At 42.6% G+C, this 26,268-nt stretch overlaps 1 protein-coding gene across 3 annotated transcripts in view; it reads right to left on the bottom strand.

Moving 5' to 3' along the window:
* The window catches only part of PIK3CG (phosphatidylinositol-4,5-bisphosphate 3-kinase catalytic subunit gamma), a 33,577-nt gene that overhangs the window by 5,102 nt on the left and 2,207 nt on the right, over nucleotides 1-26,268 (bottom strand). For all 3 annotated transcript variants that reach the window (XM_053218619.1, XM_027071678.2, XM_053218620.1), the window contains exons 2-10: nucleotides 24,179-26,185; nucleotides 20,467-20,532; nucleotides 20,136-20,361; nucleotides 18,263-18,366; nucleotides 13,854-14,000; nucleotides 12,207-12,297; nucleotides 10,815-10,945; nucleotides 9,718-9,829; nucleotides 8,098-8,255 (exon numbers count right to left, since the gene is read on the bottom strand). In XM_053218619.1, the coding sequence (XP_053074594.1) occupies nucleotides 8,098-8,255; nucleotides 9,718-9,829; nucleotides 10,815-10,945; nucleotides 12,207-12,297; nucleotides 13,854-14,000; nucleotides 18,263-18,366; nucleotides 20,136-20,361; nucleotides 20,467-20,532; nucleotides 24,179-26,173 (3,030 nt within the window). In that variant the 5' untranslated portion in view covers nucleotides 26,174-26,185. The remainder of the gene's footprint in view (nucleotides 1-8,097; nucleotides 8,256-9,717; nucleotides 9,830-10,814; nucleotides 10,946-12,206; nucleotides 12,298-13,853; nucleotides 14,001-18,262; nucleotides 18,367-20,135; nucleotides 20,362-20,466; nucleotides 20,533-24,178; nucleotides 26,186-26,268) is intronic.

The following is a 26,268-nucleotide window of genomic DNA, read 5'->3' as shown; positions in this document are numbered from 1 at the left end:
CCACCCCCTCAAGCCCCAGAAGTTTCATTTCTGCCCTTTGTGCTCAGCCACAGGGTGTCTGAAAGAACCCTGGCCATGCTGCCTTGGGGCCCGGAGGCCTGTGGTTTGGGGGACTGAGGATGTGGCCTGGGGACCTGGGGGGGCGGTGTGGAAGCACAGAACACAGAAGTGACTGGCTGGGGAAGCAGAGTTTTTCCCTTCTGCCAGGCCTGCCTGGCACTGACCTCAGACATCCTCATTCTGTCCTTCTCAGCTGCCTGGGGAAGGCTTTATAATATTGAGTGGAGAAGAAGGGGCAAAGGAAGAACCTGATTTCAGGGATTTGGTGTAATGTACTTGTTAATGGATGTGAATGTGGGGAACACTGAAACGTTGTTAGCTGGAATGGTATACATGAGTAGCTGATCAAGTGATTGAGCCTAGATAGTATATCAGCTCTTAATTTCATAGTTGATTCAAATGCCTTGATTAGAGCATCTAGTACCAAAAGAGAGGATTGTTTTTACAAAGCTACCACTCCCATAAGTCTTGGGAACAAAGGACTTCATGATCCTTTTGGGGTCCAAACTTGGAGTTGATTTGTTAACCGGCCCAACGTAGTTCACTAAACTGAAAACTTTCTATACACAGTCTCCTAATTTCTTCTTAACTGCCAGTGAGTTCTGGCTGCCTTAGACTGTGCAGGGTCATACGGAATGGGCCTACTTTTTCTTAAAACAAACTCCTCTATTTCCATCTAGAGAACAAAGTGGAAGTGAAATATTACTGTCCATCTTGACACAAATGAGGAAGTAGCCCCAGGACTACAAAACAGGAATTCCGGGGCCCAGAGAAGAGAGAGAAGAAAACTCACAAATAGCCGTCAATGAAAAGCAACGTCCTCACCCACTGACTTTTCCTAAATATTAATGCTGCCGCTGTCTGCTGGAGGAAGGAGACGGTGGAGAGAAATGGTACTTCTGTCAAAGAGGATTTTATTTTTGTTTTGTATAAAAATTAATGAATTGGCCAAGCAATGCCTTTAGAAGTTATTTTGGCAAAACAGAGAGTCACCGATTAGCCGAGCTCATAAGGCAGGAGGAAGCACTTTCCGAGAAATCTGAAAGAAGAGTGTGTCTGACTCTTGGCTGTGTGTTTGCTGAGTTTGAATTAGGATTCTTATCCCTAAGGACCTCTTAAGAATGATTCTCAGACTAGTTCTGTCTAGCAGGGAAAGGGCAGTATTGCCCTCTTCTCAGATACTTGGAAGCTCATTAGAAACCTAAAGGTTACAATCAGGTCATTCTGCTTTAGTCACATGTTCTAAATGGATTGTATGTAGGGGTGTGTGTGTGTGTGTGTGTGTGTGTGTGTGTGTGTGTATGCGCGTGCACGCACTAGCCTGTTCTGAAAAAGATTGAGGGTGGATTACCTGGATACACAAAAGTCAAAATAACATTAATTAGAATTGGGTAGGAAAAGGAAAGGAATGACAAAGGAAAAGATCACAGTGGATTTCGAACAGAGACCAGTTTAACGCTATACATCACAAATGCTATTTACTTGCTATGGGTGGTCTTCAAATATATCTGTAGCCAAAAGGAAAATCAAATCCATTATTTAACCAATGCTCAGAAGAGTTTTTTAAAAATGTTAGGAGAAACACAGCTCTTCTAGAGATTATGACCTGATAGAGATTTCACAAGAGGATCTCTATAAAGAGTACACTTTTGGTAACATGGTGAGTAACCCCCTCGGTAATATTCTTCAGGTAGACAAAACACTTCTCTAAAAGAAACTAAACACTGAAAGAAGATACCAGTTGGAAGCTTATTCTCCATACATGTTTAAAAGTCACAGGGGTCTAATATCTTAGACACTGAGTGACCCTGCATGCTGGTAGATTAACACATCAGTCCAATTCAAGGCCATCTTTCAAGTCTGCGTCTGGGGCAGTTACCTCACCAGGGGATTCAAACGCCTACAAACGGCTGATGCTGGACCCTTCTCTGACAGTATCTTCCAACGGATAGTACAGTACTGAGCATCTTCAGGCCTGGCTAGAAGGCTGAGCTTGACCTTGTTAGTGGTCCTGGGTGCAGGTCCTGAGAGTGAATCCTTTATCAATTCAGTGTATTGTGGGCAGTTTGACAGATAAACTTGTCATCTCCCTGTTGACCTATGGTAGGCCTCTATTACAGTCATTTGTGGTTAACCAATTGAGCTCTAAATGACTTCTTTGCTTTGCCCCCTAATCCAGCCCTTGCACTGCCTCAAATGGAATGCAGATCTCCTTTCTTGACCCAAACTCCAGGACACATTCACATCAATACCTGTGTTCCAACCATACCAAACAACTGTACTTTTTGTTCTTAAATACTGATACTAAATACGCACTTCATGCCCTTGCTAATGTTATTCTTTCTGCTTGGGTGTTCCTCCCCTCCCTGTATCTGCCTAACAAATGGAACTGATCTTATCAAGGGCTGATGAGAACCCTTCACTGGCAGTCCCTTTCCATCCCCCAGGGCAGGATTGCTCCCCCTGCAAACCACTTTTGCAATCCTTAGAACAAAGCTGTGTGTGTGTGTGTGTGTGTGTGTGTGTGTGTGTGTGTGTGTCTTCTGCAGTGTGTCAGGGCTGTGCTCCTGGCCACCTGTGCCCAGAACAGAGTCTGGAACACTGTTGGGCATCTGCAAACACACGATGAAGGAATGCTAAGATTCAATGCTTTAAAATCAGGATGAATCTGTGAACAAGTCATATTGGAAGGCTATTCAACTGTAAAGACATCTTGCCTTGCTACACAGCAGGTCTTGAGCCTTCTCTGGGCCTGGCACAGGCCTGAAATGTAGCGGGTAGTTAAGAAGTGTGTGTTGAAATGGTATGCTATCTTGGATATGGAAGAACAGGGCCTGGGGACTATAACAGGATGGAGCAGGAGGCTGAGAAAGCCCAGCCTGGAAGGTTACAAGTATAGATAGCTACTGGTGTAGACCAGTGCAGGGTTACCACACAAGGGCAGTCAGAGAACAGGGATGGGAAATAATGGGGAGGGGACCACAGTCCTCAGAAGTGGTCAGATGGTCAGGTCCCTGTGGCCCGGGAGGTCCCTGTGGAGGGAGTACTTGCATTTCCAACAAGGCAAGTGGCAGGAGGGAGCAGGACCCCAGTCCTAGAGGTGGATTAACTGAGGCAGAAGTAGTTAAAAGACTCTGGGATCCAAGATGAGAGCAAGATGGCAGCAGAGATAGACTTTGAATAAAGGTTTCCTAACAGCCCAGGTCAGGACACTGCATGGAGACTGGGCACAGGGCTGAGCCTGCAGGTGAAGGCTCCGGGGTACACCCTGGGGTGGGGACAGCTCCGCCAGCGGTGGGCACCAGGCAGGGCCTGATAAAGCTGCACCCGAGACTAAAATAACACAACGAATAGGTCCCAGACTACTCTCCTATAAAATGTTTCTTAAGAGTGACATCTAGGGGCAAATGCCTTCCTTTTAAGTATGCTCATCAAGCCGCCTGCTTTATGTCGATGCACCTGTGAAGGTGTTATTGGGCTCCCCTGGTTTCTTCAGCTGTATTGAACATACATTTGCTTAGTGCCTGTGTCCAAAGAACATCTTCAAAATAGTTGTTTATATACTAGGCCAAGTTGTTCACACTCCTTGGAAACTGTTCCATATTGAAAGTACACTATAGGTATATACTGTGTGTCCTGTTCTCTTGGCATGAGCTACTGATCCAATCGGGGAAAAATATGTATATTTATATTGTTAAGGAACTCTCCACAAAAATGTAAACAGGCACCATGTGACACTTACATTTTTGTATAATTAAAAAAAATTTTTTGTAACTCTTACTTATTTTTGAGACAGAGAGAGACAGAGTGTGAGTGGGGGAAGGGCAGAGAGAGAGGGAGACACAGAATCTGAAGCAGGTTCCAGGCTCTGAGCCGTCAGCACAGAGCCTGACGCAGGGTTCAAACCCACAAGCTGTGAGATCATGACCTGAGCCAAAGTTGGATGCTCAGCCAACTGAGCCACCCACCCAGGCGCCCCACATTTTTGTATAATTTAATAAAATGTTAGATTTCATGGGTGCCTGGGTGACTCGTTTGGTTAAGAGTCTGACTCCTTGATTTTGGCTCAGGTAGTGATCTCATCATTGTGAGATTGAGCCCCATGTCAGGCTCTGCACTGCGTGGAGCCTGCTTAAGTTTCTCTCTCTCTTTCTCTCTGCCTCTCTCCAGCTAGCACACATTCTCTCTCTCAAAACAAATAAACATTTAAAAAAACACATCAGATTTCATAACTAGGATTACTTCCTCTTCTGATCTGTAGATATTTAACCTGTATCTTGAAGGCTTATTAACATATGTGTGGCAGGAGCTTGTCAATCTATGCCTGAGTTGATATTTCATAAACTCACAGAATACAATGTATTATGGAGAAGGAGGAAATCCAAGGAGGTCGCCTGGCCTCATCCAGCCACTAACCAATTCCAGACTGTCCCCCCCCCTCAACCTTCTCTCCTCCACTCAGCAAATAACCACTGAGCGCTCACTAGGTCTCAGGTCCCTGATGAGGGAGTCAGGTCAGGGGTGGTCCTGCTGCACAGACTCATACATATAATGATATGCTGTCATAGGTGCTGTGAAGGCAACATGCAGGGGCTGAGGCAAAGGGTAACTCAAGGGACCTCATTGGGGGTCTGCTCTGAGGAATGACATTGAGGCTGAGATCTGAGGGTGTTCCAGGGAGAAGGCAGGAATGGGGAGCATGTGGAGGAAAGCCACTGTGACCTTGACCAAATGAGAGACTGTGGGGAGAGCCTTGTAGGGAAAGCTTAGTTAGATTTTATTCAAAGTGAGGTGAGAAGCCACTGAACAGTTTATAGGGAGTCACACTGTATCTGTAAAGTTCCGTCTTTAACCAAATTCTGGTTAATTTATAACCTTGTATAATACCAAATAATAGAATGAAGGGAAAACACTAAAATGTTGACTGTTATTTCTGGAAGGCGGGATAATGGGTTCTTAATATCCTTCTGATATTTTAAATATTTTGTTGGCTTTTTAAAAAGAAACACTTACTACTTTTAAAATTAGAAACGAACCCCCACATTCCTATATAAAAATAAAGGGGAAGGCAAATTTCACTTGCTAATGATATAAATGTATTTGCATGTAATCTATGTTCTAAAACCGTTTAGTGACATTTAAAGCAAAGTGGTTCTAAAATAAATTATTGGGGTAAAATATTGTTTTCTCTTTTCACTCTTCAGTAAGGGAGAGAGTTTTCAAAAGAGAATGTATTTATCAACATCGTCACCACTGAAATGTACATGTTTAGCACCTGGTGTATAGGACCGTGCTCCGCAGGCTAACAGATATTCCTGGACTCAAGTAGTAAGTACGCCTTGGTTTTATGTCTTTTTGTCCGATTGCAGCTTGCTCCCGAAGTCTGCCCTATTCTAGAAACAATTTATTAATATGGTCCGGGGCTAAACTGAGTAGTTTGGAAAAAAGAAAGGGGTGGGATAAAACAGTGCCTTCCTCTTTCATTTTCTGGCCTTCTATCCACCAGCCAAGAGCTAGATATATTTTTAAATCTTTGTGGGGAAGGCTCACCTCACCCTTAACAAAAAGTGGGTCAGCTTTTATCCACCCTCCCTAACAGGTTATTTAAATGTGCTGCATGCATTAAATAACCTTCCCATTCAAAATTAGCGGTTCACTGGAAATGAGGACACCTTTGATTCAAAATGTAAATATATACAACATTTCCCAGCCTACCTAAAAGTGGCAGTTTTAGTATACAAGATCCTGCGTTGCTATTTAGAGGGTTTAGAGATGTACTCCCAGAGCCTGAAGGATGTCATCTCAAAAAGGGAACATAAAACTAAAAAACAGAAAAACATCCGGAAGGCTTAGTAGTGTGTTTAAAAAAAAAATTGTCACAAGGTCTGAGTCAAATGACGAAAAACCTGCTGCTCATCTTTATCAAGCTGGAAACTTTAGAAAGCCTGTGTCTGTATAATTGTACACATAGATGTATATATGTCCACTGTTTTTCTTGTTGTCCGGTGGGGGGGTGGGGGCAGACAAGGGCGCAGGTTGGGGGGTGGGGGCAAGCAGGCAGAGCTTGGATCCCCGCGTGCTCTTTAACCAGAACAATGCTACTACTTTCTTGTGTTTCATATGTTGCCGTTGGACTTGAGATCTCATTTCTAAGAGGGCTTCTCAACTTAAAAGTTTTCAAAGTTGGAAGACCCTTGCTGTGGTCTAGGCACTGGGGGAAGCATTCTACACATTTCATTCAAATAATCCCTTTAAAAATCCCTTAAAAAAAAAAAGAGGTTTTAGTGATTTTAAGAAAGCAGCTTTGGTCACAGGGACGGAGAACTGGCCCCAGACCAAGAGGTTGGCACAAAGGCGCCTTGCAAAGGTTTCATGCTTGGAGTGGAAGCTGCCTGGGGCCGGGAGCAAGCTCTCCTTGGCCTCCCACATCCCAAATCTTTTCATTAAAGAATATTTTGAAACTTAACAACAAAGAAGATTACAGGAAGAAGTGCCGCTGGGATTTTAGGGGTGGCAGGGGCGCTCTGGGTGGTCATTCTGGGGAGCGATGCTGACAAAAAGGAAGAGAAGGCACAGAAAGCAGGAGAGCCTGCCAGCGAGGGCGGATGCCTTTGCGCCTGCCTCTCCTGGTGGCACGATTGCCGCTGTGCTTGAAGCTAGGTAGATGAACCCCCTCCTCTGCAGGAGAATTGAGTGTCCCCCACTTCTTTAAATGGTAAAATTCTTCCAGGTTATTATTATTATTTTTGGAACCATTTTTCTGTTCCAGGAAGTTGTCAACATATGTGATTTTTAACTTTAAAGAAAAACAGGACTGAAATGTGTCAAATCCCTGGAAATAGTCTGAAACCCAGTTGAGTTTACCCAGAAACAACACACTAAAAAATCCTAAGACCATCTGGCCCCAAAGATCTCAGTTTCTCTGACAGGGCTCCTAGAACTGTGGGGGCTGGAGGACGGGTAAGTCCTGTAATCAAATCGAAATCAGCCGGGAGAACAAACAAGAACAGGCAGGTTTCAAAACAATACATACATCCTAGTTCCTGTTCCACGCAATTTCAAGGCCCAGGCCATGTCCCAAGGATAACAGGGAACTCAAGAAGAGACTCTGAAAAAAGGCTTGTTCCTGACCTAATTGCAAGCCACACTGGGTTTAAGACAGGCCTAAAGTGGGGAAGGCAGGGGGCGGGGGCACTCTTTAAAGGTGACCCAAGGCGCCTGTGCATATAAAGGAATCCCTCTTTGCCTCTACTGATCTGTTTTGTGTCTGTGTGGGCTATAAATAGGTATTTTATGTAGTCATTACGTAGTAATTTCAAGGTCTGTTCCTTCACAGTTATTAAATTTGCAAGCGTGAAAATTTTACTCCTTGCGTTTTTGAAATATTTGATAGTCAAAAGTGGATGGAGACCAGGAAGGAGTGACAAAGAAAGCAGGATGTGAACACTTCCAAGGAGATGGGGTGACCCATGCAGGAGCTTGTTTACAGGTAAGCAGGACAGGCCTGAGCTTTTCTGTACAGCCCGCAGTGGAGTTGACAGGATCAAGTGAGGGAAGAGACTGTCCTTCACCGAAAGGGGACTACATACAGTGGTGCGGCCAGAATTCCCTCTGTAGTAACCTGATAAACGCACACCTGCAGCAAAAATCAGAAGCTCACAATTGTTTGAGAGTCCTGAAAAAATACATGTGGAATTTGGATCTTCCAGACAGTCTTGAATTGATAAATATTCAAAGGCTAAACCTGCTTACCAGACGCTCCTCCTGACAGCCCCTTTTGGGCACAGTGCCATCCTGGCATTCTCTATTTGCTCTCTATTTGATTACGGAATGCTCTCTCTCGCTTCCTGGTTGGTTTTAGATGGGAAACCACGTTTTGTACTCAGGGATGGAATGGAGGGAACAGAGGGGAGGGAGGGTAGGCAGAAGCAGAGAAGCCTTAACGTGGAGTGAGGGGGAAGGCTGCTGTGCTCTGAAGGCACTATCTGATTGGTACTCTGGGAGGAGGCAGAGGCAATGAAGAGGGAGGCCAGTTACCTGAAATTTCTGGAAGTGCAGGCTTGTCTTCTTTCCAGAAGTTCCCATCACAAACAGGAAGTCTGGGGTTAGTACAAATGGCACTCTCTCTTTATTGATGCCCAGAAAACTTTTGTAATTCCCAAGAATGTGTCCAAAGTCAATATGAAATAGATTTCCTTAAGAGAAGAAAATGTCTGACATCATTACGCGGGCATAAGCACTTGTAACAACACTCTGGTTTGTTTATTTCCTGAGATATTTTTTAAGTTGCCTGAAAATGAGCTATCTTGGGCGAGAGAGCTATTTTTACACTGTTTTATCAGCTTGTGATATTTTTCGGCTTAGCAGGTGTGTATGGTAGTAACCACAAAGCACTCTTTGAACCAAGTGTGTTTTTGATATCCTTCTGGTGTTCTTCAGATGACAGCCAAATGCCATTAAAAAAAAATTCTCGTCTCGTCTGAGAATTATTCTTAGAAATAGAAGTCAGAACTCTCTGGCTAATCTGTCATCATTTTGCCCGAGACTCTCTTATGCCCTTTATATGACTCAGGATAGACTGATGGTTTGCTCTGCTTGGTGGGGGTGGGGGATGGGGGGTGGGGGAAGGCATTCACCTTTTCCTTTTGAGTAGCACCATAGAAATACATCACTGTGAATCTCCTTTGAGTCAGTTTCTACCACTGTCGCTGTTGCTACCATGATTACCATCATCTCTTCTTGTTTAGATAGCCTGTATCATACGTATGGTCCATAAATACGTGATGTCTTTTGATTCTCACAGAGAGTAAGCAGTTTACCTCAATATGGTGCTTTTTCTGGATCCTACTTTTAAACTGGTCCAAATTTCTTAGAGATACTTTTCATGGCACGGCAGCCAATACTGACCATGGTCAGAGTGGTCAGTGAACTCGTGACACGAGGTAGGTTAGGAAGGCAGAGCATCTCAGATTTAAGGATGTCTGGGAGTTCTTTTTGTTGCTTCTGTGTAACATCTGACACTATCGATCACACCCTCCTTCACCAGCTTCTGGGATATGCCCCTACTTATCTTTCTAGCTAATCGCTTTTCCTTCTTAGGTCTCATTTCTGGTATCTTCTTCCTCTCTGGGGTGATCGCAACATCTATATTCCTACATAGTAATGACTTCTAGATGTGTACTCCAACCTTAAACTCTTTAAATATTACTCTCTGCTGAGGGACAGGGGAAATGGGGAGTTAGTACCAGTTCAGTGGGGCCAGTGTTTAAGTTGGGGAAGATGAGAAAGTTCTGGGGGATGATGCTGATGGTTGCACAGTAATGTGAATGTATTAAAATTTTTTTTTAATGTTTATTTTTGAAAGAGAGAGAGAACACACACACACACATGCATGAGTGGGGAAAGGGCAGAGAGAGGGAGACAGAGGATTCAAAGCAGGCTCCAGGCTGAGAGCCCAATGTGGGGCTTGAATCCACACAACTGTGAGATCATGAGCCGACACCTGTCACTTAACAGACTGAGCCACCCAGGGGCCCCACAGGGTGAATGTGTTTAATGCTACTTAACTACACACTTAAAACTGGTTGATATGGTTGGTAAATTTTATTTCCTGTATGTTTTACCACTGTAAAAACAAATTATAATAAATAAACTCACCTGTCTCTGTGATCATAATATTGTCGTTGTGCCTGTCGCCTATTCCAAGAACAAAGGTAGCCACACAGTAGCCAGCACAGGAATAAACAAATCTCTCCACTGCTGCCTGAAACTAATTAGACACATCTGAACATTAGTTGTGTTCTAGCTACAATGAGCAGTGTGGATCTGTTATAAACGACTTCCAAAAAGGTACTATTCTGGGAACCAGTTTCAAGTTCATGGCACCTGATTTCATTAACATCCTATCTGCTACATGCCAACTTTCTCCTTGCTCTCCTTACATTCTAGGCGAAGATTCAGTGACTCACAATAGCACATGGAGGAAACGAGAGTCAAAGAGCAATGGTAATTTAATCAAAGGGTTCATTTCCTCTCCATGCCATCGTTTGCCAATGCTACAGAACCTATAATAATTTCTCCTTCAGTGGAGAACATATGTTTTGCTTATGACCACTTCACGTATGCATGGGTTCACAAATCCACACATATAACAGACTAATAAATGCTGCTAATTATATTTCCTACCCAAAAGGCTGCTAACCATGCAAATGAGAAGTGGTAATCCTGTACCGCAGAACTTGAAACAGCAGCCAAACAGCCAGCCTAACCACGCAGCTTGTGAAGGATTCAGCATGTGTACTTCGCAAGGATGGTGAAACTGATGTTTTCAGGATCTCTAATTTACCATTCAGAGTGCAGAGGTACATCAGAAATTACTTTGGAGGATATGTGGCATCTCCCAGGTAGGAAAGGACCTATCCACGGTAACTAGATTTTTCTGCCGAACATCAAAAGGAGGTGGTCGTAAAAAATGCCCACCAAGTTATTTCATAGAACCAAATTTTATGCAAAGCATGCCTGATAGTCAAAGGACAAACAAATGCTCACTGGCATTCTGAACTGAGAGCTTCCGTCTTACACAGATATGCTGTGTCACACGGGAAGGCACTTAAAACCCCCACGGCCTCACAAGTATTTTGCCAAACCTCAGGAGGCACGACATCGGTAGATCCTTTGTAAATGCAAACCCATTATTGCTACATGAATGACAGCTCATAAGGAGCCTTCAGAGTGCGGGAAAAGCTGGAGCTCACCTTTTCTTCAATAGGGCATTTCTCTTTGAGCCAGTGATTCAGGACTTCATCTTTAAATGCGCCCGTGTTGCCCACGGTGCTTTGCTGAATTTTGGCAATTGTCGTGGCCTCTTTCACGATCTCGATCATTCCTATGAGAAGATGCACAGAGGCTGATGGACACTGGGGCCTGGCGCCTGACCCAGAGGAGGAATGGCTGGGTCTCTGTTGACAGGAGGGCAGAGGGCTTTTCAACCAGGCGGCTATTTCCCTGGTTTGGTTTTCTTAGGAGAGAGAGAAAGAAAAGGAGGAGGATGCAGAAGTTTTGTGGGACATGCTTTCAGTCCCTGAATGAAAAGAGGAAAGGTTGGCTTTCAAAGGCAATAAGTAAAAGCACTTATGTGCTGAGCATATGTGCTTGGCAAACGGTGCCTTTTCCTTTTTTAATCACAGGGTCAAATGGAAGTGGTTTTGTACAGTTCTCGGATTGGAAACTTGAATAAAAATATGTCTGTTTGAAACAAAAATGTTAAATGTCTGTAAAAGCACCTAAGAGTAGAGTATGTAATAGTTTCAATAATGTGAATTCTAAGATATTAAAATAAGTGACAGATCTTTGTGTCTATTTTTAAACGTTATTTGTGAGAGAGGTTTTATGTGCAGTGAAACGAGTTACAGTTTAGAGGTGGAGAAGTAAAGAGGAGGGAACAAGTTCTTATGAAAATCATTTCCATGTATAGTCACAGGGATTTAAATCACACATTCATGTATTTTCAACAGATCCATATTAAATCAAGAGTCACATTCACCAACCTTGGAACATTTTCTTCCTTTTCTATTTGGATTATGATTGTAATTTTTCACTTATTAAATGCCTACGCTAAAGGACTTATGATCCCTTATTTTATTTTTCAATATTTTTTTTATTTGAGAGAGAGGGAGAGTGTGTGTGCACAAGCGGGGTAGGGACGGGGGGGAAGAGAGAGAAAGAGAGAGAGAGAGGGAGAGAATCTTAAGCAGGCTCCACACTCAGCTCAGAGCCCCCATGTGGGACTCGATCCCATGACCCTGGGATCATGACCTGGCTGAAATCAAAAGTCAGATGCTCAGCTTAGGGGGGTGCCTGGGTGGCTCAGTCAGTTGAGCATCCAACTTCAGCTCAGGTCATGATCTTGCAGTTTGTGGGTTTGAGCCCTGTGTTGGGCTCTGTGCTGACAGCTCAGAGCCTGGAGCCTGCTTTGGATTCTGTGTCTCCCATTCTCTCTACCCACCCTCCCCCCCCCCCCCCCCGCTTATTCTCTGTCTCTCTCTGTTTCTGTCTCTCTCAAAAATAACTAGACATTTTAAAAAAAGGACTTACGATCTTTTAGAACAAGCTGAGTGGTATATTCATCTCCTGAGGTAATCACATACCTATTTTGTCACCAGTTGAAATGCAACCATATGGCAGGAGGCACAGATCCAGAGATTCAGTCTCCCAAATGGATTCCATGATTCGTAGAATCTAGACATCAAACACAAAAATGTTTCCATTACATTGGTTTAATAATTTTTCTTCTCCCTTAAAAAAACAACATGTATTTTGTGTCTGGTAACACAAAATATATGTCAGCATAAAATCTGTAAGTCACAACTATATTTATCAACCTGGTGCTCTAAAGTTCCCCTTCCCTGGGAGCCTGTTAATTTTGGTCCCTGAGATGGACCCTGGGGAAGAGGATACGTGGAATTCGTGTGGGGAGAGGTTGCAGTGGTGTTTCAGCATTCAAATGTTCCACTCCACTTATGTATATTTTACCATCACAACAAAGTGTTCTCCCCTACCATTCTTAGCAATTTTTATCCATAAGGCACTCTGGGGCTAAACCAAGGCAACACTAGCACTGATGAGAATGCTTGCTAATTTACCAAGTGCTGTTTTGTGTTAATCTTTTGCATTTACCCTATAATATGAATATGATTAATATTCCCATTCTGCACATGAAGAGACTAAGGCTTCAAGACCTCACCTAACTTGCCCTCACCTGCCAAGCAGTGTGCCTCAGCAGGGAAACAAGTACATAAAGGGCAAGTGCAAAGTTCCCCTCAAAAGGAGAGGAACACAGTGATGCTTTGTGTTTCTGAAGAGTTTGTCTGCCAAGAATCAGAAGATTCTATGGATTTATTTGAAAGGCAGCAAACCTTCAAAAGGTTTGAAGGATTTCTTTTTCTTTCTTTCTTTTAATACTTCCAGGACAATACACATAGTATTCTTGAAAAGAGAGCAAGAGGTATTATTGTTTCCATATTAGAAATAAGTACAAGCAGAAACACACAGAGAGAATTGAAAACATGACCAATTTTTTAATAGGCTACATTTAAATCAATGAGGTTTGCTTATTTTAAATAAACCACATTAAGTATTAGGAATTGTGTTACTTCTACAACGGTGGACTATGGAGAAGATTACTTTCCAGGTTTGCAAAGCTAAAGTTGATCCAGAAATGTTAGAAAATATGCAAAATGATTAACATTGATTACTGTCCACCTTCTGGTCTAGTAACTTATTCATGCTTGTTACTTAACTGCACAATTTCTTCAGTCACTTATGTGTCATTCTTCTGTCTCCTTCCTATCAAATCATTCCCTTGAGTTTGTGGATGTGGATGTAGATCAAAGTGAAGTATATAAGGAGAGCACTTGTGGGTGCACAGATATGTCTATAAATATGAATAAAGTGGATGCCAGGGGGGTACATACGTCTATATTTTATGTTACTACACTAGGAATGGGATGTATAAAAGAGAGGTTAGGTGAGGGAGACATATTTGGCTATATGGGAAAGTTGGGTATGCTTCTTCTCAGGAATAGACAACATTGGGATGCTCACTAGATCACATATCTAATGGCCCACAGCCATGTTCCCCCAGTGCCAACTCTCTGTTACAAAATCTTCGATCACTGTACATGGACAAAATAGGAGAATGGGAATAAAATCAGTAGCAGGCATTTTTTAGATCAAATACAGAATTCTTTTTTCAGGTAATTGAACAAAAAAAAAATCCCTTAATGGTAGCATACCTGTAAAATCAGCATGTCTTGGCGCAGATCATCACCATGTTTAAAGATAATGCCAATCGTTTCATTTGATAGGGCTGTAGGGTCAGCACATTTAAACTCAAGCCATAGGGGCTTTTTCTTGGAGGCCATCACTTTACATTTTTCAATCTGTAAGGAAATAGTCACATGTTTCCTACATATAATGAACACATATCGTGGACGTGTAAATCCTCTTGCAAAATATTATTATAAACAACCAGTACAAAGTCCTAGTTGGAAGAGAAGATATTTGCAAATACCTATCAGATAAAGGATTAGTATCTAAAATCTATAAAGAATTTATCAAACTCAACATCCCAAAAACAAGGAATCCAGTGAAGAAATGGGCAGAAGACATGAACAGACACTTTACCAAAGAAGACATCCAGATGGCTAACAGACACATGAAAAGATGCTCAACATCACTCATCATTAGGGAAATGCAAATCAAAACCACAATGAGATACCACCTCACACCCCTGTCAGAATGGCTAAAATGAACAACTCAAGAAACAACAGATGTTGGCAAGGATGTGGAGAAAGGGAAACACTGCATTGTTGATAGGAATGGAAACTGGTATAGCCACTCTGGAAAATAGGATGAAGTTTCCTCAAAAAACTAAAAATAGAGCTACCCTACAACCCAGCAATTACACTATTAGGTATTTATCCAAGGGATAAAAAATTGCTGATTTGTAGGGGCACATGCACCCCAATGTTTGTAGCAGCACTGTTGACAATAGCCACAGTATGGAAAGAGCCATTGACTTTTGAATGGATAAAGAAGATGTGGGATTTATATATAATGGAATATTACTTGGTAATCAAAAAGAATGAAATCTTGCCATTTGCCACAATGTGGATGGAACTAGAATGCATTATGCTAAGGGAAAGAAGTCAGAGAAAGACAAATATCATATGATTTCACTCATATGTGGAATTTAAGAATCACAATGGATGAACATAGGGGAAGGGAAGAAAAAAATAAGATAAAAGTAGAGAGGGAGGCAAACCATAAGAGACTCCTGAATACAGAGAACTAACTGAGGGTTGATGGAGGAAAGTGGGTGGGGGATGGGCTAAATGGGTGATGGGCATTAAGGAGGGCACTTGTTGGGATGAGCATGGGGTGTTATATGTAAGTGATGAATTACTAAATTCTATTCCTGAAACCATTATTACACATATGTTAATTAACTTGCATTTAAATTGAAAAAACAAAAAACAAAGTCCTAGTTGGAAGATGATGTTCAATGATTTGGGTAAAAATACAGAAAGCGTTCTTACCAAATCTGCAAATGTTATAACACTTAAAAGCAAGGATTCTCAAACTGTATTCCGAGGAACCCTATGAGTCTGTGGAGGTGTCCAAGAGGCAATGACAGATCCTGTCCTCTGCATGCCTCACTCCTACAGGGCTCTGATACTCCCATGTGCCCATTACTACAGAGCAACTATGCTGTTTATCTAAGCTCAACATACCCTAGGAAATGAAACATAAAGAAAACTATACCAAGGCTGATCCTAATCAAATTGCTGAAGACCATGGTACCAAAAAGAAAATCTTAAAAGTAGCCTGGGGAAGAAAGACACATACAGAAATCAGAGGTAAGAATGACAGGAAACTTACAGAAAATATGCAAGCCCAAAGAAAAAGCTGCTGAAAGGGAGGAAAAAAAGCCAACCTAGAATTCTATATTCAGGGAAATCATCTTTCAAAAACGAAGGTGGAATAAAGAGGTTTTCAGACAAACAAAAGCTGGAAGAATTTCTTGCCAGAAGACTTGCACTATAAGAAATTTTTAAGGCTGAAGGAAAATGATGCCAGATGGAAACACAAACCTTTACAAAGAAATAAAGAGGGAGCGCGTGGGTGGCTCAGTCGGTTAAGCGGCCGACTTCAGCTCAGGTCATGATCTCGCGGTCCGTGAGTTCGAGCCCCGCGTCAGGCTCTGTGCTGACAGCTCAGAGCCTGGAGCCTGTTTCAGATTCTGTGTCTCCCTCTCTCTCACCCTCCCCCGTTCATGCTTTGTCTCTCTCTGTCTCAAAAATAAATAAACGTTAAAAAAAAATAAAAAAAAAAAGAGTCCCAAAATGTGGTAAATGTGTGGTCAAATCTATATATCTATATCTATATCTATATCTATATCTATATCTATATCTATGTCTATGTCTATATCTATATGACATATTTATATATATATATATATTTATATTTATATATATTATATATACATTTACATATGTAAGTTTAATCTATTAAGTCTGTTAAATCTATTTTTAACTATTTAAGGCAATAATAATAATTATTATTGGGTTTATAACATATGTAGGAGGTAAAAGCATGACAAAAATAGCATAAAGGTCGGGAAGAAGTTAATGGAAGTATACTGTTGTAAGATTCTTATGCACACATGAAGTGGTGTATTATCTGAGTGTAACCAAGAGCATGAGGTAACAGATATTTAGTATATGTGCTGCCGAACCGAGCACTAGGTAACAGATATTTAGATCAATGAAGTGAACTAGAGAATCTAGATATGGACCGACACATATACGGGCAGTTGATATTTGACAAAAGCGCTGAGGTGTTTCAACAGATGGTGCCAGGAAAGTTGGATATTCAATACCAAAAAAACCACACCTGATCTTTACTTTCCATCATACCCAAAAATTAACTCCAAGCTGGATCAAAGGCTGAAATGTAAGAGTGAAAACTATGAAACTTCCAGGAAAAAATATGTGTCACATTGAATTAGGCAGTCGTTCTCAACATTGGCACTGTTGACATTTTGGGCTAGATTATTCATTGTTGTTGGGGGGCTGTCCTGTGCAATGTAGGATGTTTAGCAGCATTCCTGGTCTCTACTCACTAGATGCCAGTAGAATTTTCCCAGTTGTAACAGTAAAAAATACCTCTAGACATTACCAAATGTTCCCTGGTGTGTGTGTGTGTGTGTGTGTGTGTGTGTGTGTGTGTGTGTGTGTGTTGGGGGTGTCTCTCCAGGTTGAGTATTATTGGATTAGGCAAATGTTTATTTAAAAATTTTTTTTAATGTTTATTTATTTTTGAGACAGAGAAAGAGAGAGACAGAGTGTGAGTGGGGGAAGGGCAGAGAGAGAGGGAGACACAGATTCTGAAGCAGGCTCCAGGCTCTGAGCTGTCAGCACAGAGCCCGACATGGGGCTTGAACCCATGAGCTGTGAGATCATCTGAGCAAAGTTGGTTGCCCAACCGACTGAGCCACCTAGGCGCCCCACAAATGTTTCTTAGATACACAAAAGCAAACTATACAAAAGGTGATGAATTGGACTTAATAAAAATTTAAAAACCCTTCTGCTCTCTGAAATATACTACTAAGAAAATGAAAAGGTAAGCCACAGACTGGAATTTGTAAAATGTATACCTGATAAAGGATTTGTATCTAGAATATATAAACAACTCAAAAACAAGAAGGCAACCCAGATTAAACATGAATGAAAGATGTGAACAGAAACTTCTCAATAGAAGATGGAAAATAAGCACATGAGAAGATACTCAACATCATTACAGAAATGCAACATTGAGATGCCACTTCACCATTGGAATGGCTAAAATTAAAAAGATTGGTGATAATTAGTATTGGCAAAGATGTGGAACAGTGGGAACTCATGTACATTGATGGTGGGAATATACAATGTTACACACTTTGGAAAAATAGTTCAGCAGTATCTTATAAAATTAAACACACATGTACCATGACTCAATTATCTCACTGCTAAATATTTACTCAAAAGGTGAATGGAAAATAAAGCATAGTATATCCACACAGGGGACTACTACTCAGTCATAAAAAGGAACAGATGGCACACACAGCAATGTGGATGGATCTTAAAAGCACCATGCTAAGTAAAAGGATCCAGATACAAAAACTACATACTGTATGATTCCACTTGATGAAATTCTAGAAAATGACATGACAGAAGCAGATCAGTTGTTCAGGATAGGGGATGGAAGGAGGAAAGGACTAGCTCTGCAAGGGAACATGAAAGAACCTTCCCTATAACGTCTCTATGGAAGTGTTCTGTATCCTGGTTACAATGGCGGTGGTTATATGATTGCATACGTTTGTCAAAACTCATTGCACTGCCCACTTAAAACAAACAAAATTTATTATATGTAAATGATTCCTTAAGAAAGCTGATTTAAAACAAAATGGATGGGAGACTGCCTGGTTTTGAGGCTTTGAGGAGCTAGTGGTTAGAGAAAGGCTTGACAGAAGCCCGTCCAGGGACTTTCCAGCTTCTCTGTCTCTACAGAAACATTAGCTTTTACCCACAAGGCCCTGTGAAGCGTGCACAGACAGTTACAAGACATAAAGACCACTTGGGGACATCGAGGTGATACCTACCACTAGTGCTCCGGCCTTCAGTCCAGGATCATATGGGACTCTAAAGCTTTTTGGGAGATTCGAATTCTGCAGGTTTTCAAGTTTTTGCTTAAGTTGTGAAATAACTGTAATTGTCAGAAGTGCACAAAGTTACATGAGTTCAAATAATCACCGACATTATCTATAGCATTTCCTGAGGCCACGTCTATTCATAACATTCTATACATTTGGTCTGGTGTGGAATGGGAGCAAAGGGTGTAGGTTTCTGTCTTTGAGGAACTAACCATAAGACGTGGCGAGATAAGTCAGGTTTACTGTGAGCAATACAACCATGTACACAATACTACAGCAGTGGATAGAAGCATGCGAGTAAAGATATGGGAGGCCAAGACAATCAGGTAGGGAAGGATATTCTGAAGGTAATGCTAAGGAATATATACTGTTGTTCTCTTCCCAAGATGTGAAACTTTGAACTGCCATTTGGTTTGGGGAACAGACATTCAAGGACCATATTAAATGCAATTCAGTTAGGGTTCTATAAATTCTTTTCAGAAGAAGAAGTCAGGTTATGTGGAGACAGTGTAATAGCCTCAAACTCAAGAGTTCTTTAGAATTCTAAATTCTAAGACAAAATATATAGGTTAAAAATTTCTTCCTGGATAACATACTAGAGGCCGGTACAAGTGTTTCCCTTTCTTACTTACAATGAAAATAAAAGTAAGATGATTATGACCACGATTATTTTTTTGGAGAGAACATTATTGGTGTATTGGAAAAGAATTCAAGGGGAAAAGTGGAAATTCAGAATATTCAAAATACTAGCTGACTATGTTAGTATATGTGTCCATTATGAGCCATAGTGCTGGGTCTATGTATATAAAAATGAATAAAAAATATCCCCTAGTTTCAAGGCTCATGCAGTTTACCAGACCAGAAAGATGTGTCAATGACTATATTTTAATATAGTATCAACCCAAGCCTAGGGGAATACAGAGAAAGAGTGATTAATTTTCCTAGGGGCAGGGACAGGATTTATTAGGGATAAGATCATATTGGAAATGACATCAGAGAGGAGGTATATATGTCTGTGTATAATTATGCTGATCTCTATATAAATATATATAAAAAATAGAAGTATACTGACATATATAAATATATATACACAAATTTAAAAAGCTTCTCAATAATTCATTTCTTTTTTAAAAATTTTTTTAATGTTTACTTATTTTCTGAGAGAGAGTGAGACAGAGTGTGAGTGGGGGAGGGGCAGAGAGAGAGGGAGACACAGAATCTGAAGCAGGCTCCAGGCTCTGAGCTGTCAGCACAGAGCCCGACATGGGCCTCAAACTCACGAACTGTGATGTGAGATCATGACCTGAGCTGAAGTTGGACACTTAACCAACTGAGCCACCCTGGCACCCCAATTCATTTCTTTAAAAGACTGAAAATTTGAAAATTACACACATATATTGAAAGGAAGGAAAAAAGTAAATATTTGCAAATAACTAATCTTCGTGTGCGTGCAACTGTTCTGTTTTTTTGGTTTGCTTTTGTTTTTGTTTTTTTAGTTTCAAGTTTTTAATTGAGATTCCAGTGAGTTAGCATACAGTATAATATTAGTTTCAGGCCTGCAATTGTTCTTAAATATACACCTTACATCTGCATGCTTTTTAAATTTTTCAAAGAGTTCAACATCTATTATAAATTCATCATTAGCATATATCCATAGTTTTAAAAAATACGAACTTGTAAAAGGAGGACTTTAAATTTGCTTACTCCACAAAGATGGAAGATTGAAAAATGTGTTCTTGGCTTCCTTTAGGAAGGTACAGCCTGCCTCCCCGAAGGAAGGAGAATCGCAGGGATAATGGCATTGGAAATAGAGGCACCATACCTTGGGAACTGACATCATACTTTTCAGCAGAGAGCGATTTAATATCAAGGGTGACCTTCTGTAGCATCTCGATCACTTGCACTTGGTCGGTGAAGTCATGCAGCATGGCTGTGCCACAACCCCTCAGGTAGGCTTCTAGGATCACTGCAAACCTCTGCTGGTAGTGTCTGGACTGTGCTATCTCGCTTCTCAAAAACCAAAACAAGAAGTGACCAATTCTTTTGTTCTGAAGGTGGGAACAAGAAGGGCGAACAGTTGTGACTAATGCTCTATCAGTCAGTTCTCGCTGACTTTTAAAAGGTCACACTATTCTCAAAGTGGAAGTACTTACTCGTAAGCCACGCTTCAGCAGAAATCTGGCGAGGGCGCTGTCATGATAGGGTTCAAATTTCACAGCCTAAAGGAAGAACACAGGGGCATTTGTAGGACTGCATTTCTGTGTTGGTTAATCAGGGGAAAAAGGAAATGGAGGAAAAGCACTCTGCCTTACTGGGTCTTTTCTGGCTAGGCTGATGACAATCTTACCAGTCACTTCACTCAACCCTTTCTTTTTGAGGACACTTTGGGTCAGAATGAGCCACTTGCTTAGGGACTGGGATTAGAAACCAGAACTCTTGACTCCAGGTATGTTCTTTTGCTACCGTCAAAGGTTAGGCTTTGGCTCCCATTAAGGGCTTACTTGACTTATTGGAAGGATAGAGGGGAAATATGGGGATGACTGTAACACATCCTTAAAAGAGGAATGTAAAAGAGGTTGTTGGAAAGAAAACGCACAGTGGAGACGCAACATATAACAAGAAAAATATGTTAGAGGTGAAGATCGTAAAAATTCTATAGCTTCCCTTCAGCTCAAGATGTGTGTTTCACATCTCGCTGGCAGGTCACCACGCTACCTCATGGGCTCTTACTCCAAGTAAACAGCAGGCCTGAATCCATCCACACAGAGTGATCACTACCCTCTGCCATGCGGCAGTGTATACAGAGAGTTTTTTCTGAAAAGTCTCTGATTTTATGTGCTTCCTAGGGTTTGTAGTTTTTGTATCACTTGGCTGTTATAGAGGTATTGACCTGCATGGCAGACAGCTCTATGACTGAAGAAAATCACCAATAAAATATAAAAAAATAATTTAGAATGGTGGGTATAGGAACATTTGTTATACCATTCTTAGTATTTACAGTAAGTCTGCAATAGTTCACAATTTTATGGCAAGACTAACAAATATAGTTTAAATTGTTAACAGATGTGTAGATAGATTTATAGGCTGATATCGTGTGTGTGCATAAAGAGAGGCTTAAAATGAAATATCTCAGTATTTTCTTTACAGATAGAAAGAAATGGTCTACCTTTTTTTTTTTCCCCCAAGGAACAAGAGAAATTCCCATTCCACTTTATCTTTTAGGGCCTGTGTGGTTCTTGGTACAATTTCCAGTTCTTACTCCGGTTTTCCAGTTTGGAAATGATCAATATTGACATGCTTCCAAAGATGCTTTTCTTTTCTTTAAAAAAAAAATTTTTTTTAATGTTTATTCATTCTTGGGGGAGAGAGAGAGAGAGACAGAGTGTGAGCAGGAGAGGGGCAGAGAGAGAGAGGCAGACACAGAATCTGAAGCAGGCTCCAGGTTCTGAGCTGTCAGCACAGAGCCCAATGTGGGGCTTGAACCCACGATTATGAGATCATGACCTGAGCCAAAGTTGGACGCTCAACTGACTGAGCCACTCAGGAGCTCCTCAAAGATGCTTTTCATGGCTGTGGGCCGGTAGGTGCCTGTAGCTGCCGTTAAGGTCTGAATTCTGAGAATGTGGTTTATTTGGCCACTGGTACAGACTTCAGAATTGTTTTTCTAAGTTTCCAGTTCAAACGTGAGTCGTTTCAACCTTATTCGTGTTTCACTTCTGTAAACACAATGCAGATCTCAACTAGGAGACCATTTTAATCAGGAATGAGTCATTCAGCCATATCTGAAAATGTCTCAAATAGTTTTACAAATGACTACTCTTTTTCAAATTTATGACCACAAATTCAATGTTAATATTACTTATTGACCTCTTTCATTTAAAACATTTCCAAGAAGAACATGATTCATTTTCCAATTCTGCAAAATTTACTTGTGAAAATGACAATGAAAAATAATTCATTAGTGAATTAATTTTCATTCATTTTCATTTGTCTTATGTCACTATCTGAACTAGTGGGCAGAGAAAACTATTAGATACATTTAACAGAGGAAGGCAAAGGTCAGGTGTAATGTTTCAAGTATCTGCTTAATGAGAAGGCAAAGATTCAGAGTTAAAGTTGAGAATATTCAAAATGCTCAGAAAACTCCAGGGCCTTTCTCTAATTACAAATAATGATTACAGAGTTTAGTGTCTAACACTAAGAGTGGCTAATCCTCAAGAGCTCAGGTCAGGGGTGCCTAGGTGGCCCAGTGAGTTAAGCATCCGACTTTGGCTCAGGTCATGACCTCATGGTTCGTGAGTTTGAGCCCCGCATCAGGCTCTGTGCTGACAGCTCGGAGCCTGGAGCCTGCTTCTGATTCTGTGTGTGTGTCTCTGTCCCTCCCATGCTCATGCTCTGTCTGTCTCCCGCTCAAAAATAAATAAGCATTTAAAAAAATTAAAAAATAAATAAAGAGATCAGGTCAAACATCACTTACTCAGAACTGTCCCTGGTTTCCTCAATCTAAATTAAGTATCTCCAGGACCCCTGCCTATTTTGTCATAATACCCTGCAGATCTCCCCCAGAGCACTTGCACAATTTGTTATGAAATATCTGTTTGTATGTGTATGCATTTAATGCATTTAATGTCAGTCTTCCCCCACGACATCACAAGCTAGAGGGGGACAGAGACAGGCTCTGTTGTGATCACTGATCTCTCTAGCATCCAGAAGTGCACAGTACATGTTGTTGAATTAATGGAGGGACATGTCTGCACTCTAAAATAGCATTCTGTTCCAATTCCTTTACTTCCTCTTCCTTGTTAAACAGCACAATATGGTCTCAGAAGTGCTCTGGTGTGCAGAACTGTGCCTCCTTTTTTCTTCAACTTCCTAGGTAAACCTTAGGCAAATCACTTAGTCCTTCTGGACTACTTGGAAAGGTGTGAGAACAGGAGTGGAAATCCTATACCAGACCTGTCTGGAGAGAGGGGCTTTTGAGGTCCCACCCAGATAGATGTTATTCTATGAATTATGATAAGCGTGATTAAAGAGGGTGAGCTTTTCTCTCTGGGACACACTATCCTGACCCTGGATTTTTTTTTTTTAATTTTTAATGTTTATTTTTGAGAGAGAGACAGAGAGTGTGTGTGAGAGAGCAGAGGAGGAACAGAGAGAGAGGGAGACACAGAATCCAAAGCAGGCTCCTGGCTCCGAGCTGTCAGCAGAGAGCCGGACACAGGGCTTAAACTCACGAACCCCGAGATCATGACCTGAGCCAAATTCGGACGCTTAACCAACTGATACACCCAGGTACCCCCCTCACCCTGGATTGATGCAGGAAATTGGAGGCAGAGAAAAGAGCAGGGCCTGGAGGCAATCTGCCTGGGTTTGATTTCTGGTCTGATTTTTTAAAAGTATGTGACCTTGAGCACATTACTTAGACTCTCTAAGCCTTGGTTTCCATATATATATAATGCAAATGTTAATTTGACCTCCATCATAGTTGTTTGGAGAGTTCAGTGTGATAATACACGAAATGCATGCAAATCACTTGCAGCCTCAGAGCCTTGGTACAAGGGAGCATTCCACTAATCGCATCTGTCACTAATATAGTAAATGAGAACAAGCTACTCCTATAGGGCCAGTTTTCCTAAAAAGCAAAATACTATGTCCTCAAAATGATTGTTGGCAATGCCTCAAAGACAGTAAAAAAAGTAAATGGAACAGTTTACTACTGTTTGAAGTGGCTTCATCAGATCTCCATTGACTGACTGTGACGCTATATGGGCAAAGGGCATTTGGTGACAACTGAATGGGGTGCCTGTGCACATGCAAATAAACTCTTTGAGAAGAGTGCTTCCTTGAGAACACCAGAATCCCTACCTGGACCAGCTGTAGGAGGTAATGCAGAACATCATCGTCCTCCAAGCTCTCCAGTTTCTGCACTGCAATGGCTCTTACATTTTCATCCGAAAAATTGCAGTCCAGGAGTTGCATTGTTAACCCCACATCCAAAGCACTTTGATCCCAGACCTCCCGTCTGGCTAACAATTGGTACGTTTTGGCTACAATTTCTTGCTGTCCCCATTTTACAGAGCTAAACAGCTTAGGATATGCCTTTGGATGCTTAAGGCTTTCATATCTAAAATGCCAGAGCAATTCTTTGTCCTCTGCCGTGAGAGGGTTAAGTGGATCAGTGGCTATGATTGCTTCCAGTTGCTTCCGAAGCTGGTTGGGCATTTCTGCTCGAACCCGGTCCCCTTCGGGGTCAGGGGTGGGGCGATGCTTAGGCAAGGCTATTGGGTGACAGTAATTGTCCAGAAGAATGGAGATGGACATTGAGTTCTCCTTGTCTGGGTTTGTCGCAGACGTGAGCTTGTCAGCATTGAAGCTCCCTTGGTCTTCTCCCTTCCCAGATATCTGCCACATGTGGAGCACATACTCCCCGTGGCGCAGGAGGAATCGGTGGTCTATCAGCAGCAGGTTCACGTAATAGAGGAGCTGAGTTTTGCCTTTAGACTCGGAACTGGGAGTCTCTGCAGAGGTCTTGCCAGCCAGCACCGGAGCTTTGCTGCAGTAGATCTGGAGGTTGAGTAGAGCCCCTCTGGGTAAGTCTTTTATTTTGATACTGAACTCGAGCCACACATTCCAGAGCACCTCCTCTGTGAAGGGTTTGGGGCTGGTTCTCCTTTGGCAAAGGACTTGCTGCCCATGCTGGATGTTTGCCTCCACAAAAACTGTGAGGTCAGCATTCCGGGGCAGGACGGGGATATCAATGCCTCTGATTTTGACCCTGAACTTCCGGTCACAGTCCCACAGGGACACGGTGAACACACTCTCGTGGTCCTTCCCGTGGATGGTCAGCTGCTCATGGTAGCCAGTGACTCCCGTGCAGTCATCCACCAGTGGCCACTCTTCTTTCCTCACCTCGTCCAGGGCTGGGTCTGGAGGCGTGTCAAGCACCAGGTGAATCTCTTCTCCATTCTTGAGGCATTGCCTCACCCACTGAAAGTTTTTGATGGGCGTTTCACCCACTAGGTACTCATCCCGGCCGCAGACGCGCAGCACAAAATCCTGTTCGCTCTGGCTTTCGGGGATATCCATCAGAGACTTCTTCTTGGCCATCTTGGTGAAGAAGCTCTGGAGGATGGCGCCTGGGGTGTCATCGGCAGAGACCTTGATGGTCTGGCTGGTGGTGCTGCGGTGAATGACGATGAAGATGCAGTTGTTGGTGATCTTCTTCAACAGATACTCCGGGAGGGGCTTCGATGTCACCCACGGGTGCATGGCGTAGAGCTTAGGGTCGCGGCCGGCCACCTCGACCATGCGCGGGGTGACCAGGCGGCGGCGCGTGAACTCGAGCTCGTTATCGTGCACGTTGCTGACGTCGGTGACGTCGTAGCCGATCAGGGCGGTGAGCTGCCGCTGGAAGGCCAGCGTCTCGTCCGAGGGCGCGCGCCGCTGCACCACGTGGATCTGGCCCGGGCTCCTGTGCAGCACCTGCCAGTAGCGCAGGCAGTCCAGGGTCTGCACCACCTGGTACTTGTCGTAGATCTCGTACCACTGGCCCTTCTTCTGGTAGAGCAGGAGGAAGTGGTCCGGGCCGAGCCGGCGGTAGAAGTCGGTCGCCACGCTAGTCTCCAGCGCGCGCAGCCACACCTGGGCCTTCATCTGCTCCACGTTGCCGTGGCCGGCCACGTGCAGCAGCGCCGTCTCGGGGGTCTTGCTGTTGCGCTGGCTGGTGGGCAGCACGAACTCGATGGGGATGAGCTCCATGGAGGACAGGCTGGCCGTGGTGCTGCGCGGCTTCATCCTCCGGCGCCGGCGGCGGTTGTCCTCTCTCAGAACCACGGGCTGTTCATAGTTGTCCAGCTCCATGCCCTGCACGACCTGGGAGTGGAGACACAGAGGGCTTGGTCACGGGACAGGCACTTTCTGTTAACACTCTTCGACGAGGTGGCAGAAGGAGAAGG

This window comes from Acinonyx jubatus, chromosome A2, assembly GCF_027475565.1.
Source record: "Acinonyx jubatus isolate Ajub_Pintada_27869175 chromosome A2, VMU_Ajub_asm_v1.0, whole genome shotgun sequence".
NCBI lineage: Eukaryota > Metazoa > Chordata > Mammalia > Carnivora > Felidae > Acinonyx > Acinonyx jubatus.
Note: the sequence above shows the minus strand (reverse complement) of the source record. Positions and strands in the feature narration are given on the sequence as shown.